This window comes from Lithobates pipiens, unplaced genomic scaffold (genome assembly GCF_037356315.1).
Source record: "Lithobates pipiens isolate NorthernLeopardFrog02 unplaced genomic scaffold, aLitPip1_a1.2 Scaffold_18, whole genome shotgun sequence".
Taxonomy (NCBI): Eukaryota; Metazoa; Chordata; class Amphibia; order Anura; family Ranidae; genus Lithobates; species Lithobates pipiens.
Genome location: NW_027507758.1, coordinates 170,364,811 through 170,387,145, shown reverse-complemented (window position 1 = coordinate 170,387,145; position 22,335 = coordinate 170,364,811). Strand labels below are relative to the sequence as shown.

General features: G+C 41.5%; 1 protein-coding gene across 6 annotated transcripts in view; it reads right to left on the bottom strand.

Annotated features, from left to right (window-relative positions):
• AKAP12 (A-kinase anchoring protein 12) overlaps nt 1-22,335 on the bottom strand; it is a 218,111-nt gene that overhangs the window by 3,814 nt on the left and 191,962 nt on the right. For 4 of the 6 annotated variants that reach the window (XM_077486372.1, XM_077486373.1, XM_077486376.1 and 1 more), the window contains one exon: nt 3,432-10,896. In XM_077486372.1, coding sequence (XP_077342498.1) covers nt 3,440-10,896 — 7,457 coding nt within the window. In that variant the 3' untranslated portion in view covers nt 3,432-3,439. The remainder of the gene's footprint in view (nt 1-3,431; nt 10,897-22,335) is intronic. The other 2 variants (XM_077486374.1, XM_077486377.1) reach the window with 2 other exon arrangements.

Genomic DNA, 22,335 nt, shown 5'->3' with positions numbered 1-22,335 from the left:
TATGTCACCATCCCACCTCATTCAATCAGAGAATGGCTTGTATTCATAGAAAAAAATACAAGTCATTCTGTGAAAGGTGGCTTTGTCAAAAGAGGGACGCCCTGTGTTCACTATGCAGAGGGTAGTAGTAGTAGTAGCAGCAATCACTATAGTGAATCTGCACTTCCACAGCGATCCCACAAGTATGTTATATTTTATATATATATATATATATATATATATATATATATATATATATACACACATAGTATCTCACAAACCCCTCACATTTTTGTAAATATTTTATTATATCTAAAACATGCAGGTTTAGGATATATCCGGGGTAGCTACAAGCAAGCCTTATTATAGGCTTACCTGTAGCAAAAAGTGGTTGTACACGGTTTACAACCATTTTAATGTCTAAATCACTGGCAACAAAAGTAAGTACATCCCTAAGTGAAAATGTCCAAATTGGGCCCAATTAGCCATTTTTCCTCCCTGGTGTCATGTGACTTATTAGTGTTACAAGGTCTCAGGTGTGAAGGGGGAGCAGGTGTGTTAAATTTGGTGTTATTGCTCTCACTCTCTCATACTGGTCACTGGAACTTCAACATAGCACCTCATGGCAAAGAACTCTCTGAGGAGCATAAAAAAATAATTGTTGCTCTACATGAAGATGGCCTAGGCCAGGGATAGGCAATTAGCGGACCTCCAGATGTTACAGAACTACAATTCCCATGAGGCATAGCAAGACTTAGAGCCATAGGCATGACAGCTAGAGGCAGAGGAATGATGGGGCTTGTAGTTTAACAACAGCTGGAGGTCCGCTAATTGCATATCCCTGGCCTAGGCTATAACAAGATTGCCAAGACCCTGAAACTGGACAGGTTCCACTCAAAACAGGCCTCGCCATTGTTTGACCAAAGAAGATGAGTGCACATGCTCAGTGTCATATCCAGAGGTTGTCTTTGGGAAATAGACATATGAGTGCTGCCAGCATTGCTGCAGAGGTTGAAGGGGTGGGGGGGTCAGCCGGTCAGTGCTCAGACTATGCGCTGCACACTGTGTCAAATTGGTCTGCATGGCTTTCGTCCCAGAAGGAAGCCTCTTCTAAAGATGATGCACAAGAAAGCCTGCAAACAATTTGCTGAAGACAAGCAGACTAAGGACATGGATTACTGGAACCATGTCCCGTGTTCTGATGAGACAAAGATAAAACGTATTTAGTTCAGATGGTGTCAAGCGTGTGCGGCAGCAACCATTTGAGGTGTACAAAGACAGGTGTGTCTTGCCTACAGTCAAACATGGTGGTTGTGGGAGTGTCATGGTATGGGGCTGCATGAGTGCTGTCGGCACTGGAGAGCTACAGTTCATTGAGGGAATCATGAATGCCAACATGTACAGTGACATACTGAAGCCAAGCATGATCTCCCATCGGAGACTTGGCCACAGGGAATTATTCCAACATGATAACGACCCCAAACACACCTCCAAGAGGACCACTGCCTTGCTAAAGAAGCTGAGGGTAAAGGTGATGGACTGGCCATGCATGTCTCCAGACATAAACCCTATTGAGCATTTATGGGGCATCCTTAATCAGAAGGTGGAGGAGCCCAAGGTCTTGAACATCCACCAGCTCCATGATGTCGTCATGGAGGAGTGGATGAGGACTCCAGTGGCAACCTGTGAAGCTCTGGTAAACTCCATGCCCAAAGGGTTTAAGGCAGTGTTGGAAAATAATGGTGGCCCCACAAAAAAGATCATTTGGGTCCAATTTGGACATTTTCACTCAGGGGTGTACTCACTTTTGTTGCCAGCGGTTTAGACATTAATAGTTGTGTGTTGAGTTATTTTGAGGGGACAGCGTGAGGGGTTTACTCACTTGTGAGATACTGTGTATATATATATATATATATATATATATATATATATATATATAAATTGGTCCAGGTTGGACCAATGTAAATATGCAATAAGAGCCATACCTGGAGTTCAGCTTTAAAAAATTGACCACCTGTCCACAGTTTCACTACATTTGTAAAGGAATATTGTGAAACTACCTTCCAGATGATCAAGATTATTTTGAACACAAAACAAGGGGTATAACAGCTTAAAGGGGCACTGTCCCCTTGCCCAGTCATGGCAAAGTGACACAACTCTACCTAACCCAGTTATATTTCCTATGCCAACTTCTCCCTCACTGTGACTACCTCCATTATGCTCAGCTACAATATTTAGTGCTTCTGGGTATGGAGAAGCATCTGACTTTCTCTCCCCATGCCCAAGCACTATCACATGATTGAGGCAGTGATGCCACTGCTCCCCTTAGCGTTCTGCAGTAGCTGATATTAGGGACTTTAGTGTTGGTAGTGATGGAAGCAGAAATGTAGAGGGAGCACTGAAAATTTGATTTCAAAGGGTTTTTGGGGGAGGGGATTTACAGAGACACAGAGGTTTACTATAACCGGAAAGTGCAAAATCTGCTGCAGTGTACATGTTAGCCAATCAGCTTCTAACTTTAGCTTGTTCAATTAAAGTGGAAGTAAACTCCCCTATCGTTTTCAGCCAAGGAAGCTGCCATCTTTGCCTCTGTTTAATCTTCAACTGCTATGGTGCTGCACATGTGATTCATTATGACACCAGCCATTGGATGGTTTGATAGTTTGGCTGAGAGCACAGCCAATGTGCAGTTAGCATTCCCGGCATGCCTTTTTTTTTTAACTGTTTAAATCCATGGGTTTACTTCCACTTTAAGCTTTGCCAACAAAAAATCCTAAAAGTCAATTGGTTTCTAAGCAGAGCTGCACCAGATTTTAGTAAATCAACCCCATTGTCACTTTACCCTAAATCAGGGATATGCAATTAGCGGACCTCCAGCTGTTCCAAAACAAGTCCCATCATGCCTCTGCCTCTGGGTGTCATGCTTGTGGCTGTCAGAGTCTTGCTATGCCTTATGGGACTTGTAGTTCTGCAACAGCTGAAGGTCCGCTAATTGCTTATCCCCACCCTAAATGGACAAAGTGATAGGGTCTCTTTAATTTTAAAACATATAAATCAATGCATCTCACACATTTGAAAAGCACATTCAGATTAACATCACTGCACTGAATGTGAAAACTGGATCACTAAAAGGAAATTTGTATTGAGAGAATGTGCAGGCTGCCATTACTGACTTCTCTTTTTTAAAACGTCTGCCTGGCTTTCATACTTGTATCAGGCCAGGAACAAACATGCAAATCAGGGGATCTGATTTCACTCTTACTTGCTATATGCTTATTCCTGGTTGGTAACCCACAAAGTATTAAACCCAGTGGTATACAACATTTTAGGCAACCAGCTTTTTCAGAATGGCATCATACATGCTTCTCTCAGGACAGGTCTCCCAGAAGCTTTCATATATCCAATAAATGCATTTCAGTGCCCTTAACCTTCACATACATTCTTTCACTTACATTCAATCTCAGGATTCCACAGGCTGTGCCTTTTCTTGGGTATCTGTAGAAGGAGAATCTGTCTGGATGGATGTTTTATGGATATCCTCCTGAATGCTGATAGGAGAGGGTTTGCTTTCTTCCTCCACGTTAAGTGTGGTCCCTGCTGGTTCGGAGTCCACCAAATCAGTAGATGAAATGACGACAAATTCTTGGGTTGATGGTTTATTTTTGTCATCTGTTTCAATTCCTTTGGTTTGTGCTGAAGTACTAAGGACATTTATTGGTTCATGTACAGGTTCTTGAACTTGGGAAACAAATTCATCTTCCTGATTCTGTCTTTCAGTGCTGACACATTCATGATCATTCATTTTTTCTATAACTTTTTCCACTGTTGTCGCAACTGTAATATGTACAGTAGTGGTAATACTGGTTTTAGTGTTGTTTGTTTCTACAATTGTTTCTTCTGTTTGGTGTGTTAGAGTAGTGCCTTTAGGTGTTTCATCTTGGCTGCTTGCATCTACCACAAAACAATTTGTTGCTGCTTCAATTGCAGCATCTACAATAGCTGCAGCCTTTTGAGAAACAGATGCCACTAAGGTTGGAGCCTCCTCTGGATTTTTGGTGTGGTCTTCTGACTGTAAATTTAGGTCAGGCTTTTCAAAAGGCTGTATGCAATCTGATGGTGTTTCAATAGGTTTAACAGTCTCTTCTAACGTATTTTCTTCTACTGCAGCAGCTGTAACTGTCTCAGACACAGTGCTAGCCTCTGAAGTTTCAAATTCTGGAATGTCAGTTGTGAATACTTCCTTTGTGACTTCTTGAATCAGTGATATCTGATCAACTACGTTACTTAGGGACCCAGATTCACATTTATCTTCATGTTGTTCAATGGTAAATTCCCCTGCCTCCTTTGCTTCCTCACCCAGAGCTTTTGTATCTTCAACATTGAGTGGCTCGCTTGTGGTACCAGTATTATCAAAATGATCATCCACAACAGAAATAACTTTTTCGATGTCACTTGCTAGGATGCTTTCTTCAGTCTGCTCAAAGTTCTCTGTCTGCACATCAGAAACACATTCATCTGATGCAACATCTTTATCAACCTTCTTTTCATCTAATGTAATTACACCTTCCTCAATCTGCCCCTGAGATAAAATAGAGACATCTTCTTTAGCCTGTGCAATACCTGAAATAGGAACATCTTTGGTATCTTGCTCCTCAGCTGAAACTGGAACATCTTCTTCAGCCAACACTTCTCCTTTAGCCTGTTCCTTGACTAATACTACTTCTTCAACCATTCCTTCAACTAATCCAGGAGTAGTAGCTTCAACGTCAACTTTATCTGACATATTATTGGCTTCTTCAGCCTCACCTTCAACACATGCAGGGGGACTTTCTACAACTTGTAGCTCTGTTGATGCAGCAATGTCTTTTTCAACCGGTTTCTCAGGCAAAAAAGGAACACTTTCTTTAATCTTTACTTCACTTGACAAGGCAGTATACTCTTCTGGCTTTTCCTTGGTAACAGAGACACTTTCTACATCTTTAAACTCATCTGACACAGGGACATGCTCAGCAGCCACTTCAGCTGACACAGGGCCACCTTCTTCAGTCTGGACCTCAGTAAGAAGAGGTACATTTTCTCCAGCCAACACAGGAACACATTCCTCGACCTGAACCTCCATTGTCACTGAAGCTTCTTGTGCAGTCTGCACTTCAGTTAACATAGGGGCACCTTCTTCAGCCTGCACCTCATCTGTCACTTTGGAATCTTCTGCAGCCTGAACTTCATTCAGCACAGAAATATCTTTATCAGCCTGAACTTCAGATGGCACAGGAAAATATTCAGCTTGAGGCTCAGACAAAACAGGGAAACCTTCTTCAGTATGTATTCCTGGTAATACTTGAACATCTTCAGCTTGCTTCTCAGCTGTCACAGTAACATCTACTGTAGCCTGAACTTCAGATAGCACAGGGGCAGCTTCTTTACTCTGAACCTCAGATAGCACAGGAGCACATTCTTCAGACTGCATCTCTCGTTTCATGGTATCACTTTCTTCAGCCTTCACCTCAGCTAGCACTGGAGCACCATCTTCTGTCTGCAACTCAGATGGCACAGAAGTGCACTCTTTTACTTGCAACTCAGGCAGCAAAGGAGAACTTTTTTCAGTTTGCACTTCAATTGAAACAGGGGCACTTTCTTCAACCTGCACCTCATCTGTCACTTTTAAATCTTCTGCAGCCTGTACTTCATTCAGCACAAAAGTATCTTTATCAGCCTGAACTTCAGATGGCACAGGAGCACATTCAGCTTGAGGCTCAGCCAGAACAGGGAAATCTTCTTCAGTATGCATTCCTGTTAATACTTGAACATCTTCAGCTTGCATCTCAGTAACCTCTACTGTAGCCTGAACTTCAGATGGTACAGGGGTGTTTTCTTCAGCTTTAACCTCAGATAGCACAGGAGCAGCTTCTTCAGCCTGTACCCCAAATAGCACAGAAGCAGCTTCTTCAGCCTGCACCTCAGACGGTACAGGAGCAGCTTCCTCAGCCTGCACCTCAGATGGTGCCAGATCAACTTCTTCAGCCTGCACTTCAGATGTCAGTGAATAAGCTTCTTCTGTATGCACCTCAGATGGCACAGGAGCAACTTCTTCAACCTGCATCTCAGGTGGCACAGAAATGGCTTCTTTCATCTCCACCTCAGATGGCAGATAAGCAGATTGTTCATTGTGTACCTCAGATGGCAAAGGGGCAGTTTTTTCAGCCTGCACCTCAGATGGCACAGCAGCAGTTTCTGCAACCTGCACCTCAGATGGCACAGGAGCAGCATATTCAACCTGCACCCCAGATGGCACAGGAGCAGCTTCTTCAGCCTGCACCCCTAATGACACAGGAGCAGCTTCTTCAACCTGCACCTCAAATGGCACAGGAGCAGCTTCTTCAACCTGCACCTCAAATGGCACCGGAGCAGCATCTTTAACCTGCACCTCAGATGGCACAGGAGCAGCATCTTCAACCTGCACCTCAGATGGCACAGGAGCAGCATCTTCAACCTGCACCTCAGATGACACAGGAGCAGCTTCTTCGACCTGCACTTCAGATGCCACAGAAGCAGCTTCTTCAACCCGCATCTCAGATAGTACAGGAGCAGCTTCTTTAGTCTGCACCTCAGATGGTACAGGAGCACATTCTTCTTCAGCCTGCATCTCTTGTGCCATGGTATCACTTCCTTTAGCCTTCACCTCAGCTAGCACAGAAGCACCTACTTCTGTCTGGACTTTGGATGGCACAGCATCACTTTCTTCAGCCTTCACCTCAGCTAGCACTGGAGCACCATCTTTTGTCTGCAACTCAGATGGCACAGAAGTGCACTCTTTTACTTGCGACTCAGGCAACAAAGGAGAACTTTCTTCAGTTTGCACCTCAATTGACACAGGGACACTTTCATCAGCAAGTGACACAGTATCACTCAGTTCAGTCTTCAACACAGCTGGCAAAGTAGTACTTTCTTCAACCTTAATCTCAGCTAACACAGGAGCAACTTCTTCAGTTTGCACCTCAGGCAGCACCAGATCACCTTCTTTTTTCAGTTCCACTTCAGTTGCCACTAGAATACTTTCATCAGCTTTCATTTCAAATGCCACAGCTTTAATTTCATCTGCCACAGGAGCACCTTCTTGGGCTGTCATCTCAGTTGCCACTGGAACACCTTCATTCTGCACATCTGGCTCAGTCTCTAGTAACATAGGAGCATCATCTTTAAATTGTAGCTCAGCTGATATAGGGGCAGGTTCTTTAACATACGTCACATCTGATGCAACAATAGCATCTTCTTGCGGCTTAGATGACACAGTATTACTTTCTTTAGCTTCTCTGTCAGATGAGATTGGGACACTCATTTCAGCCTGCACATCTGTATGCACAGAAACACGTTCTTCAGATTGTATATTACTTTCATCAGCATGCAACTGGTTTTCAAATGAAATGGTAACTCCAGACTCACCTACAGTTGGAATATCAACCTCAGATTCCTTAGCCAAAAGAGAAACAGAAATGGAATCATATTCTTCAGTCTGTTCTCCTTTAAAAGGGTCTGCTATTTCTTGATAAGACAGCTCATTGTAAGCAGTCTCAAGCTCTGTAATTTGTTCTTCAACCACTACTTTTGTCTCACTGCTATCTAAGGTTTCTTCTGTCACTTGGACTTCAGCAGAATTTTTTAAATCTTCACCTGATTTCTCAAGAGTTGCATATAAAACAGGTTTGAAGGAACCTTTTGTATCCTGATCATAAGCAGAATCACAGACACTGGGCTTCTCAGATTCATCTTTATCAACAGTTGATGTTTGTTCCACAGTAGACTCACTAAGCTTTTCCACAGATATAACTTGTACAGTTTCATCTAAAGAAGTTGCGATGCTTTCAGTCGTTTTCTTGGTAACAGTAATGATGACTTCCTCAATATGCTCTTCCACCACACTGGAGACAGTCTTTTGATTCTCTACAAGTTCGGTAAAAATGTCTCTAGTCAAAGTAGTAGCACTCTGTTCCAGGTTTGTTTCCTTTAAATCCTCCTTTACATCAGGTGAGACAGTAACACTTTCTGACTTTATAATATCGAAGGAAAGTTTTGCACTTTCTGCAACAGCATGTAATATATTATCAGTCAGCTGTTTTTGTTCTTGTAGAGTTTGTACACTTGCATCATCTTCTGGCACAGGTGTAGCTTGCTCAGTAGACAAAACTGATTCACCTAATTGTGAAACAGCAGACAGCATTTCAGTAGTTTCTTCTGCGCATGATGTTTCTATTGCCTCTTCCAGAGCAGTTAAGGCTTCTGACGTTAATTCAACTTCATTAATTAAAGTACTTTGTGTTTCTGCCATAACTTGTGAAACGGTGCTAAATACAACAGTTTCTTCAACGGTAATTTCAGTTTTAATTTTTTCTGTGGTTTCTTCAACTTCTTTTGCATGCTCAATAGTCTCAGTAACCTTTGCACTAATCCAGGATGGAGCCCTTTCTTCAAGACTAGTGGCTGCCCTTTCTCCCTCTATTAAAGTCACTGTAACTGCATGAATAAGTTCATCACTGGGATTTTCAAGTGACTCCTTTTGCTCACCTAAAACATCAGCTGCATCAGATACTTCAACAGACTTCTGGGCATTTAGTTTTTCTAGCTCAGCTGCATCAAACTCAGCCAAAGGAACTACTGCAGGTTCATCCGAGTCATCTTCAGCACTTTCATGTACTGCTTGATCAGCACTGAGGGGAGCCTGCTCCTGTTTGGCATCTGATCTTTTCTTCCTTCTCCCAGGTATCAACTTTTTAAATGATACCCAAGATTCTTCCTTGCCGCCTTCACCCTCTGAGGTAGACTGTTCTGGATTAGATACTACAGCAGTTTCATCAGTTTTCTCTTCTGCTTTAGTTTTTGATTTTCGTCTGGGTGTAACCAGTCTTTTAAATGATTGCCAAGTCGATACCCCATCTCCTTCTGTAGGGCTACTAGCCTGATCTGGTGATGGGCTTTCTTGAACCTGTTGTTCTTGTGAACTTGTGATTGGACTTTCAGATTCAGGCTCTTTAGTTTGTACTGTTTCTCCTTCATTTTTCTTGCTTTCCTCAAGAGATCTCTGAATTTCTTCTTCATCTGAATCTGAAGTCTTTCTAGCTCGTTTTTTAGAAGAGCCAACACATATTAAGGCATCCCATGAAACTGAACTGTCAGCTTTCTTTTTATTTTCTTCTGTGCTTTTTTCAAGTCTTTGTTCCTCGCCGGGTTCTTTGATCTCTTCTTGATTTTCAACTGAACCTCCACTATCGGTAGAGGACAAAGTTGAGGTTTTGGCTTTTTCAAGCTCATCCTCTTTATCACTTTCAGATGGTCTCTTTGGACGTCGCTTTGGAGTGACAAGTTTTTTAAAAGAGGCCCATGGCATAATTCCATCTTTTTTTCTTTCACCATCAGATGTTGCTCCTTCACCTTCCAAGTCTGCCGCCTGTGGTTCTTCCTCTACTGGCTTTTCTGTTGGAGAAGTCTCTGCTGACTCATCAGGAGAAGAGGCTGAGCTATCTCCACCATTTACTTCTGCAGCCTCTGGTGACTCAGATGAAGCAAGTGCATGTTCTGCAGTCACGTCTGCCTTAGCATCATCATCTTTCTTTCCTTTGCTCTTCTTTCCTGACAACTTTCTTAGTCCAGAGCTGCTGAAAAGCTTTTTCAAAGGACTGCTTTGAGCCTTAACCTTCTCTTGAGAGGATAACAGTTCAGCTTCTGTTGTAATTACTTCTTGCCCTTTTTCCGGGTCAGCACTTTCAGTACTGGAATGCAACTCAGACTGATCGCTTGCAGGTACTTCAGTTTTTGGTGCTACTTCCGGCTGTGATTCATTTGTTACCTCAACAGATGATGGACTGAGTACATCTGTTATTTGCTTTTCAGGTTTAATTTCCAAGGTGTCAATTTCAGCCTTTACCTCACTTGAGATACTCAATGCAGAAATTTCAGGAACATTTTCTTTGTCTTCTGTTACCTGCATTGTACCCTCATCTGTTTTCACAGTTTCTTCTGGTTTTTGGTCTTCTGGTTGATCAGATAGTGCTTTCTCTGCTTTGGTTTCCTCAGGAGAGATCTGAGAATCTTCCTCTTTAGAGGACTTTACTTCTTCACTTGCAGATTTACTTGATTCCTCTGGTACTAAGGCCTGCTCTTCAACAATTTCTATTTCTGCTTCACCTTCCTCTTTTACAGCTTCTGTTGCTTCAGTCTTTTCTTGCTCTTCAACTTGAATGTGTTTCTCTACTTCCTGAGGATCTTCTTCCTTTGATTTCTTGAAACTTGTCTTTTTCCTCAGCCCTGCCCAACCTTGTGTAAAAAATCTCTTAAACGGGGAAGAGGTATCAGCAACAACTGTGTTTGTTGGAGACTCTGGAGACTTTTTATCTTTTTCCACTTCTGGTTCTGGTTCTTTAATATTTTGTGTCTCTGGTGATTCTTCCTTCATTTGTGCCTCCTCGGGTACTTCAACTGGACTTTCTACAGGCTGTGGAGCCCCATCTAGACTTTCTGCTTGCTGGAGATCCTCTTTGGTTTCCTGCTGTGTCTGTGTGTTGCCTTCCGCAGCAGCACTGATATGCTCTTCTTGGGAGGATGTGCCATTTACTTCAGCTTCATCTTTTTTCACATTTAAGAGTTGTACAGGTTCTGATTTTTCAGTTTTATCCTTTTTTACAGTGAATTTGAAGCCAACAAATTTAAACACTTTTTTGAAACCCACTTCACTTGATTGATTATCATTTGATTGTTCTGGAGACTCTGCTTTTTCTTCAGACACTGGTGTTATAGCATTGATTTCTTCTGTCTCGGCTTGGCCATCTTCCTTTGTTTTCTCTTTTAAAGCGTTGTCACTAGGAGCGACCTCCATGTTTTCCTCCTGTTCCCCATTCAATATCACTTTTGCAGGCTCTGTCTGCTCAACTGCAAATGGAAAAAGAAAGATATCAGCATCCGTGTACAAATATATTGTGTACAGTATATTCAGAAAATAAATACTTTAAGTTTATCCATTTGTCCATACAGAAGGATGTGCATATTAGTGTTTTCAGACAGCACACATTTAAATGAAAGAAAAAAATCATGAATTTAATCTATTTTTCTTCTTTATGACATTTAGTGGGTATTACAGAAATTAAAACACCCATTGTATTTATAATCTATCCCAACAGACAAAGCATATCTAAACCCAAAAACAAAAATGTATTGCAGCTTAGCAGACCTTACATCTGGTGTTTGCACTATTTATTTTTTTAACCCAGTAATCCTGTAATTAACACACTTTTTGTCATAGGGTGACAACCATACTGAGCAGCATTGTTACCCTAGAACATGAGTGCTTAACCTGTGTCCCTGCAACTGTTGTGGAACTACAAGTCCCATCAGACCTCTGCCTTTGAGAGTCATGCATTTAACTGTCTGTGGCTTGCAATGCCAATGGACGTGTAGTTCTGCAACAGCTGGAGGACCACAGGTTGAGCACCTATGCCCTAGAACTAAGAGGATTTTAGCAGTACAGAACATCTTCCTTTCTTTTTCAATTTTTTTACAATGTTTGGTAGTTCACAAAGATAACAAAGAACAATGCTCAATGATAATAGTCTAGAGGCAGAGAGTGCAGGAAGTTATTAGGTCCCAAGATTTCTGTCTGGATAAACAGATTTTTTTTTTTTTTGAACTGTCAGATTTCATAAAATACTTTCAATGGTTTATTGAACAGGCCAAAAAGGGAGCAAAAAGGGAGAAATATATTGTTAGAGCTTACATATACTTTAAGTGTCAACAGAATGGAAACAGTATTAAAGTGGTTGTAAACTCACTTAGTAAAAATCACGCAATCCCCTGCCTTTCATAATACTAAGTGTTTAGTATGTGTGCTTTATAAAATAAAAGAAAATGTTCTATACCTGATTTAATACCGCCCATCGGTGCCCACGTGACTGGCTGGCTCTCCTCTCTCCTGATCTAACAGGTACAGCAGGGGGGGGGGGGGGCTGAAATTCCCCAGTGACGTCAGTAGGGGGGAGGAGAGGAGAGGAGGAGAGAGCCAGTCGCATATCGGCGCTATTAAATTGGGTATAGAATGACTTTTTTTAAATTAAGCACACATAAAGGACACTTAATATTTTGAAAGTTGAAAGCCAGGGGATTGCGTGATCTTTACTTAGTTAATACAGCAGCGGGGGGGGGGGGGGAGACGGGCCCTGACATAGAGCTGACAAGCAGGGAGGAGAGGTGGAGGAGGACAGAGGGAGACACAGGAGAGCTGTAGATAGCAGCGGCTGATGGAGGAACATAAACTGACCACAGTGTCAGGGATCAGCAGCCATGATACACCGTGGTCAGATTACAGGGGGGAGGGCAGAACCAGATAGGAGCAGCCAGGTTTTTTGTAAGTTAAAAAACGCTTCAACTAAACTTGAATAAAAAATTAATACAAAAAACTAAATATTTGTTATATCCAAGATATTTTATCAGTTAAATACTTTCTGTTTACAGACAGTTTTATACATTAAAGTGAGCTAATGTACTTTAAACTGATATATAAACGAAACAGAACTGTAAAAAATGCGCGCGCATCTATACTTTTCAATTTACTGTATTTTCTTTTACTGATATGGGCAGTTTAATTAATGAACACTAGATGGCAGTGTAATCCCCGTTTACTTCAGTATCATCAAATCTTATCTTAAATGGGCCAAGGAAGTCACCAAAAAAAATAATGTATAGTAGGGTTTTTCTGTTTTTATTTTCTTGGTTTATCAGAACATGTTTTTGTATCTGAAATCAAGCTGAAAAAGGCTGCATGAAACATATAGATGTATGTGGAATACACATTTCTAAAAAGACTCATCATGTCTATGAATAAAAGTCATTCAGCAGGAGCCAAGAAAAATTCACATAATCAGGATAGATCTCAGGTTTTTCTATGCTGTCAATGTTGATAAAGTTGAATTAGATATGGATACATCCTCGTAATGTGCTATACAATATTCACATATTTACTTTGCACCAATGTGCTATTATTTTTAGAAATAAAGAAGGTTGTCAGGGATATCATTAGAAGTATAAAACCCTCGGCAAAGACCCAGTGTTGACCTTTGTTTTATCTTCAGTCCTCTGTGTTTTATTATCTATATCTATCCCAGCCATAAATGTAAGGGCTGGCAAACCATAGACCCAAAGTTTAGCCTTAGGGTATGGAGACAAGTACAGCAATAAAAAAATCCCCCGCCCCCCAAAAAAATACAAAGATGGCAACGACAGTTTAAACACACAGTATTGTACCTGCCAAATGATTTTTTTAGTGTCCAACTTAGCCTGATATTTACACAGAGAAGTACAGCATGGAAACACAGCTATCTGGAGCTCTGTTAAAGTGGTTGTAAATCCATTACAACCACTTTAACCTACAGGTAAGCCTAGATTAAAGCTTACCTGTAGGTGCAAGAAATATCTCCCAAACCTAAAAGGTTTAGGAGATATTTGCAGAAATAGCGGGACCACTGTCTACGGGGCACAGGCGCACTGAGCATGCCGTTGCTAACGGCGATCATGCCGTTAGTGGCGGCACCATGCGCAGGAGTGATGTCATTGTGGCTCCAGCCAATCACAGCAGCGGAGCCGCGATAGTCAGAAGTCACTCCGGGATAGATGGTGGCGTTGGAGGAGGGGAGCTAGGACTGCTTCTGGGGCTTCGATCTCAGGTAAGTAATTCATAATGAGCTAGTATGCTATGCATACTAGCTCATTATGCCTTTGTCTTGCAGGCTTTTTTTTTTTTTTATATTACTGAGGCTTTACTTCCTCTTTAAAGAGATTTACTCTCACTTCATGTTCTGGTGACAATGGTTTCAACAGACAGCAGTAAGAGAAAATCTGCAGTATGAAACACTGACAGAAAAATATGTATATATATCTGACAGGAATCCTAACATTCCCCTACTTTAATCATTAGTATTCCTGTCTGTTTCTGTTGGAGATTTCCCCTCACTTCCTGTCTAGTAAAACATAGTAATCAGGATAGAAAGTCAGGGTGAATTTCTCCAATACTTCCCCACATTAATGTTTTAAAAATCTTGCATATAAGTAATGTTTTTTTTTTTTTTTTCGTTAGCGAAACAAAGGATTAGAAATCCTGTCAATTTTTTTCATTGCTTTCCGAGTTCATCCTTTCAGTCTGTTCTGGTAGCTATTGCCACCCAAACAAGAAATACGTTGAAATCCAAAAGTTGTCACCAGAACAAGAAGTAAGGGTAAATCTTCTGCTGGAGACACCTGTTCTGGTGACAATTGTCTAAGAGGGACCCCCCCCCCCTTTGTAGAGATTTCCATTCACTTCCTGTTGGGTTCCTGGGGCAGAAAGTGCAGAGAAAGTGTGCAGAATGCAAAAAAATAAATAAAAAAATAAGCTGACAAGGGATTCAACCCTTCCCTATGTTATCCAAAATGTTAACAAAAAAAATGGCATTACATGTCACTTTTTAAAATCAGTAAACAAGCTTCAAAACAAACTCTCACTAACCTCTGTATCTGCATGCCCTATGGAGCATTTTCACAAGTTCAATTCACCTTGCTTACCCCCCTCAGCAGTGACTTGACAGCTTTCTAGACTTCTAATTTCTAAGGTCGGGTTCCCATATGTGCGAATTGAATGTGTTTTTAACTGCTTCCAATTCTCATGACTTGCCAAGGGCAGCCGCGGTGCGGTTTTAAAAAGGGTCATGTGCATTTTTGGGTCTGGTTCAGGCATGAATTCAGACAAATAAATATTTTATTATATCTTTTCATGTGACAACACTGAAGAAATTCCACTTTTCTACAATGTAAAGTAGTAAGTGTACAGTTTGTATAACAGTGTAAATTTGCTGTCCCCTCAAAATAACTCAACACACAGCCATTAATGTATAAACTGCTGGCAACAAAAGTGAGTACAAACCTAAGTTAAAATGTCCAAATTGGGCCCAATTAGCCATTTCCCTCCCTGGTGTGACTCGTTAGTGTTACAAGGCCTTAGGTGTGAATGGGGAGCAGGTGTGTTAAATTTGGTGTTATCGCTCTCACTCTCTCATACTGGTCACTGGAAGTTCAACATGGCACCTCATGGCAAAGAACTCTCTGAGGATGTGAAAAAAAGAATTGTTGCTCTATATAAAGATGGCCTAGGCTATAAAAAGATTGCCAAGACCTTGAAATTGCGCTGCAGTATGGTGGCCAAGACCATGCAGTGGTTTAACGGGACAGGTTCCACTCAGAACAAGCCTCGCCATGGTCAACCAATAAGCTGTTGAGTGCACATGCTCAGCATCATATCCAGAGGTTGTGTTTGGGAAATAGATGTATAAGTGCTGCCAGCATTGCTGCAGAGGCTGAAGGGGTAGGCTGTCAGTGCTCAGACCATATGCCGCACGGCTGTCGTCCCAGAAGAAAGCCTCTTCAAAAGAAGATGCACAAGAAAGCCCACAAACAGTTTGCTGAAGACAAGCAGACTGGAACCATGTCCTGTGGTCTAATGAGACCAAGATAAACTTATTTGGTTCAGATAATGTCAAGCGTGTGTGGCGGTAATCAAGGGAGGAGTACAAAAACAAGTGTGTCTTGCCTACAGTCAAGCATGGTAGTGGGAGTGTCATGGTCTGGGGCTGCATGAGTGCTGCTGGCACTGGGGAGCTACAGTTCATTGAGGGAACCATGAATGCCAACATGTACTGTGACATACTGAAGCCGAGCCTGATCCCCTCCCTTCAGAGGCTGGGCTGAAGGGCAGTATTCCAACATAATGACCCCAAACACACGTCCAAGAAGACCACTGCCTTTCTAAAGAAGGTGAGGGTAAAGGTGATGGACTGGCCAAGCATGTCTCTAGACCTAAACCCTATTGAGCATCTGTGGGGAATCCTCAATAGGAAGGTGGAGGAGCGCAAGGGCTCCAACATCCACCAGCTCTGTGATGTCCTCATGGAAGAATGAAAGATGACTCCAGTGGCAACCTGTGAAGCTCTGGTGAACTCCATGCCCAAGAGGGTTAAGGCAGTGTTGGAAAATAATGGTGCCCACAAAATATTGGCACTTTGGGTCCCATTTGGACATTTTCACTTAGGGGTGTACTCACTTTTGTTTAGACATTAATGGCTGTGTGTTGAGTTATTTTGAGGGACAGCAAATTTACACTGTTATACAAGCTGTACACTCACTACTTTAGATAAAATATTTACAGAATAGTGAGGGGTGTACTCACTTTCATGAGATACTTTATGTGAATCCAGCCAAATGCTTGCTAGGAGTATGCAAATATTTAGATGTTCATAGCCTGGCCACTAATTAAAGTAAATATTGTAGTAACATAAAATATAAGCTTCCTTAAAATAGACCAAAAATCCTCCAAGCTTGTACTCCCTACTGTGTCCCAAGAACGGGTCAAAGAGGAGCTGTTCATGTCCGAAGCCTGAAGACCACCTACCCCAACACATTTCACTCATTATGACCTAGTCATAGACGATCACTACAATTAAGCCTGGATGGTTGAAATGCATGCTGCTTGCAGGTCTTTTTTTCCTGTCCTGCAAGCTCACTGCCCCAGTGTGAAAGCACTCCGGCTTTCACACTGGGGCTGCAGAAGCGGCAGTTTACAGGCGCTTTATAGGTGCTATTTTTAGCACAAAATGCCTGTAAAGCACCTCAGTGTGAAAGAGGCCTTAGTGCATGATAGAAGCACAATAGATTTTAAATCTCAGAATAATTCTCATTGTATCATGGTTGTACAAACCACAGGAGTTAGACAACCAATACAAATGGCATCTAATGATTTTGAATGTTCTATATTGGTATCAACAGAAGCACATTTTTTGGCTTATTAAAGGAGAGACAGAGCTATAACTTTTTTTTTTTTTATAAAGTATGGAACACCTAGAATCACTGAATCGCTGACAATTTTTTTGTCAGGTAAATTCACTCTGATGGAGAAAAAAGTGATGGGAAATCCAAAATTGTAAAGTTGTCACTAACATACAGTTGGGTAAATTTTCCAAAGGGAATATTTGATCCAATGACAATTGTCTAAGCCCTTGTACACACGGTCGGACATTCCGACAACAAAATCCGTTGGATTTTGTCTGACGGATTTTGTCCGAAACTTGCATAATTGCATACACACGGTCGGACAAAGTTGTCGGAAAATCCAATCGTACGTAACGTGATGAGGTTATTTTGTTACGACGGGACTACGTTCAGGCTAGTAGCCAATAGCTTTGGTCTAGGAATTTGATCTGAGCATGCTTGGCACTTTGTCCGATCGGAATTCTCTACACACAATTGGACAAAGTCCGATTGGATCATGTTGTCGGAAAGTTTTATAGCCCAGCTCTAAAACTTTGTCCGTCGGATATTCCGATGGAAACAGTCCGATGGAGCCCACACAAAGTCGGATTATCCGACAACACGGTCCGATCGGGCATTTTCCGTCGGAATGTCCGACCGTGTGTACAAGGGCTTAGAGGGGAATCGTGCTCACTTTGAAGTCTCCCAAGGACAGACAAACAGCCTAAGCTGATATTACAAGGGACCTTACTTACTATTCACTACTTCTTTCAAAATGAAAATTTTTTTTGGCTATACATACACGTTAAAATTGTTTATTGGCTCATCATAGATTGGACTGATTACTGAAAAACACAAAAAAGTGTATATCCCTGAAAATGATCTATTGTTTCTATTTCTATTTTTATAATTATTTAATTATAAAAAAAAAAAACTTTAAAGAAGGATTACAGTAGATGCCTCGTAGAGGGTACCACACTTTGAAAGCACTATAGGAATTCCATCAGCAAAAAAGGGTGGACAGTTACTGACAGCTGTTGTGGATGCTGCTTTTGTATCTAATCATTTTTTACATTCTTTGTGCAGGACCAGGCACCACAGATCAGTTATGGGTGGTTGTATGAAGATACAAACACCACAGATGATCCTCTAAATAGCAATGGCTAAACATATACTACACATGTGATGGTTATGAATCAGATAAGAAAAAAAATGCATTCCCTAGTTTGGAAGCAAAGAGGGAAGAAGCTGTATTAGTATAAACCTCTGATAAACAAACAGGCTAGGACTTCAAACAGTAGAGGAAGAATGCTGATAGAGAAAGGAACAGCCTGGCACTTTGATTTGTGGGTTTCCTTGTTGTTAAAAATAAATAAATAAATGATGTGTAGGTTTGTTCTCACTTTATATTTCTCAAAAGGTTGCATACTGCTCATCTCAGCATTGTACTTGTTGGGATTGATCACACTAAGGAGTTGATTTACTAAAAGCAAATAGACTATGCACTTTGCAAAGTGCAGTTGAACTCTGCAAATGTAGTAGATCCAGAGCTTAGTAAATGAGATAAAACTTCACTTTTCAAAGAATACCCAATCGCATGCAATGATGCAAGGACAAAAAAAAACAGCATTTTTGCTTGCACGTGATTGGATGATGGAAGTCAGAAGAGCTTCTGCTCATTTACTAAGCTCTAGAGCAACTGTTCTTGCAAAGTGCACAGACTATTTTCCTTTACTAAATCAACTCCTATGAATCACCCCTGAATCGCGCAGAAACTGCACTCATTTTTATTGTGCTCAAATCACACCACAACGCACCAAAGCAGTGCATGCACTAATTTGGGAAATGCTCTGCAATTGGATTGCATGGTACTTTAACTCCATGCAGTCTGATACAGGCAAACGCACTGCATTTGCGACCTGCATTTGGGGTGTTGTCAACATTGCACTGACAACCACTGCAGATCGCAAGGGCAGTGCATTTTGAACGTGAAGCAAGAAACATGCAAGGATCATGGGGGTTTCCAGCACCACATTCTAGTGCGAACCGGGGTTGACTGTTCACTTTGCAAGGGAATTATCCCCAGAGCTTAATGAATGAGGTGAAGCTCTGCCAACTTACATCATCAAATCATGTGCAAGAAACACTACTTTTCTTTAATTTTTTTTTGTACGATTAGGTATTCTTTGGATAGTTAAACTTCACTATATCCACTAAGCTCTGAAGCAAATTCCCCTGCAAAGTGCAACTACTCTTGCAAATTAGACAGCTTATTTGCCTTTAGTAAATCAACCACAATATGTAAACAGAGAGTGGAATCATTTTTGGGCGAAGGTATTTTTGAAGTATTGATGATTGAATTAAAGTGGAAGTAAACCCACTTTTTTAACTTTTACCTACAGGAAAGCCTATAATAAGGCTTACCTGTAGGTAAAAAAAATATCTCCTAAACCTGTACGGTTTAGGAGATATTCCCCTCGGTATGCGCCGCTGACTGCAGCGGCGCATGCGCACAAGGGGGTTCTCTCCGCGAAAATCCGGCAGCGCTCGTCCGGCCGGATTTAAATCTCCCGCGCGCATGCGCGGGAGTGACGATATCGCGGCTCCGGCCACTCACAGCGCCGGAGCCGCGATACCTGGAAGAGACGCCGAGGGAGCATGTCGGCTTTCTCGGCGTGGATCGGGCGAGATGTCGGGGCCTCGTTCTAAGGTAAGTATTTCATAATGAGCTAGTATGCGGTGCATACTAGCTCATTATGCCTTTTGCTTTGCAGGTTTTTAAAAAAAAATAAATAAAAATGCGGGTTTACTACCGCTTTAACACATTTTTTTTTTTTTCGCCTGTCCTTTTCCGTTTTTATGGTACTCATAAACATGAGAAAACAACCCTTGTTAACTGAAATATGTGGAAATGGCAACTGACCATGTTGGATATATCAAGCCATTGCTATTGTTTCCTTGAAGATAATTGTACTTGTTGGGATTGATCACACTATGGAGTTGATTTACTAAAGGCAAGTAGACTGTGTACTTGACCTCTGTAAGTGTAGTATACAGAACTTAGTAAATGAGCTAACATAGGAGCCCAGATATGTTCCCCGATTACAACTACACAGAAAATAAACATGCACACTGGGGTAACCCCTTGGTAAACGTCTGGGAAGTATAATAATGCCCTCTGATATCTATAATGAGCCTAAGAATTATGGTTCAAATCTTATTTTGATGACATCAAAAAAGTCAACAGCAACCTGCTAGTTAGCTACATGGTGCCCCTTTGCACACAGGTGACAGATTTGCATTGCAACTCACAGTTGCTGCAAACCATGTTTGAGCATTGAGGTAAAAGCAGAGTGTTAACATATTCAGTGCAAATGCATCTCATTGGTTTTAAATACAAAGTTGTATGCTTATTTGTGGCCACTGGGATGGGCTGTCCAATTACCTATGCTATATGTGCATTATAGCCAGCTTTTATCATGAAGGTAAATGCAGGCTATAGATACAGACATTTGTGTCATTGCATTAATAGTACAACAGAATATGCTGAAATTAGCTAGAAGTTTATACATGTCTTAAGTAAAATGCATCCCACTTTATATTAACCACTTCAATACTGGGCACTTTTACACCTTCCTGCCCAGACCAATTTTCAGCTTTCAGCGCTGACGCACTTTGAATGACAATTGCGCAGTCATGCTATACTGCACCCAAACTAAATGTTCATCATTTTGTTCCCACAAATAGAGCTTTCTTTTGGTGGTACTTGATCATCTCTGGGATTTTTATTTTCTGCTAAACAAATAAAGAAAAGACTGAACATTTTGAAAACAAATTTCAGTTACAAAACTTTGTAAATAATTAAGTTTTCTCCTTCACTGATGGGCACTGATGGGTCTGCACTGACGGCACTGATAAGGCGGCACTGATGGGCACCGATGAGGTGGCACCAATGAGGTGGCACTGATGAGGTGGCATTGATGTGTCAGACTGGCAACCCACAACGACAATTGCCACGATGCGTGCCCCCGGGGACACGCAGCAGCTTAATATCCTAAAGACGTCATATGACCACCGGTCAGGGTATTGAAACCACTTTCAATAACTGCTCGCATTTTGCTATATGGCGGGCGGCAAGTGAACTGAATCTGACCATTAAAAATGATACATTGAATAGCACTATTGTATTTGTCGTATAGTTGTGTGCAATCTCAGCCACTGTTTAATGCAGAAAGAGTAGAGTTTAGGTGATAACCCTTTTCATAGATAACCTAAGTTACTAAAGATAGAAGCATTCAGATCCTTCCTTAGTTTCCTTCCTCAGTCATTATATAGCTTCTTCCTTAGGCTTTGTATACTGCCTGTGTAATGAACTTAAGGAATGTCCCACAAACTTGCATTTTGCATAATAACTAACACTAGCAAACAAAAACTTGTAGTTTTCTGCACTTGTGTATTTAAAACTACCCTGTTACCAGCTTCTGTGAGCTAATTATTAAGTAAAGCCATCACTGTCTGTGATCTAAGATGAAGAACCCTTAAGCATACAGTAGTAGAATACTATAACACAAGGAGGAATGTTTTGCAGTAAGCAGAGCTGAACTTATCCTTCCCGCCATCCTATTCCAATTGTCTTGTGCCAGCCCTGTCTAACCCCCAGTCAGATAACCAATTTTAGTATGGTACCTAAGCAGGTGAACTGTACACTCCACAAACAAAAATGCACTAACTTAGCAAGGACAGCAACGATTAGTACAGAGTCGGATTTGTTTGGCAGGCACAAAGGCAGTCTGGAACCTAAAAAGTCAGAAAAATATGTGTCTAGCGACGTGCCACACCTGGCAGGCCTGCTGCCCTAAGCTATGGCCTAGGTTGGCTATGCAAACATCTGCACTGGCAGTAACCCATATAAACTTCACACAATTCAGTCCTCTGAGGCATAAGAGTGGACAAACAAAAATCTGATTGGCTACTAAAAATTACTGCATACTACCTGTTTGCATTTTATCACACAAGGTCATTATGGAGTTAATCCTAAACTTTTATCAGCAACTGAATTTCAGTTCAGCTGTAGAAAAACCCTTAAAACCATTTATCACTCTGTGTATAGATGTGCAAACATAATATTAGTAACCCTACCTTCTTAACCAGTCCCAAATTATTACCAAGTAGAAATATCCCGTTAAGTCGCTCAATACATTTCTTAACTTAAAGTGATTGTAAATGCTAATTTTTTAAATTAAAACAACAAACGTCATACTTACCTGCTCTGTGCAATAATTATGCATAGAGCAGCCCCTATCTCCTTCCCCTGCCACATCACCTGGCTACTCCCTCCCTCTAGGTCTCCTCATAGCAAGCTGCTTGCTCTGGGGGCACTTATACATTCTCACTCCATAGTCCTAATTTGTGTGTCCTTTGACACACAGAGCAAGGCATAGTCCCAACCCACCCCCACACCCTCCTCACTGACTGTGATTAAAAGCACCAGGCTCCTGCTGCTGTCTCTGAGCCAATGAGGAGGGAGAGAGCTGAAAGAGCGGCTAC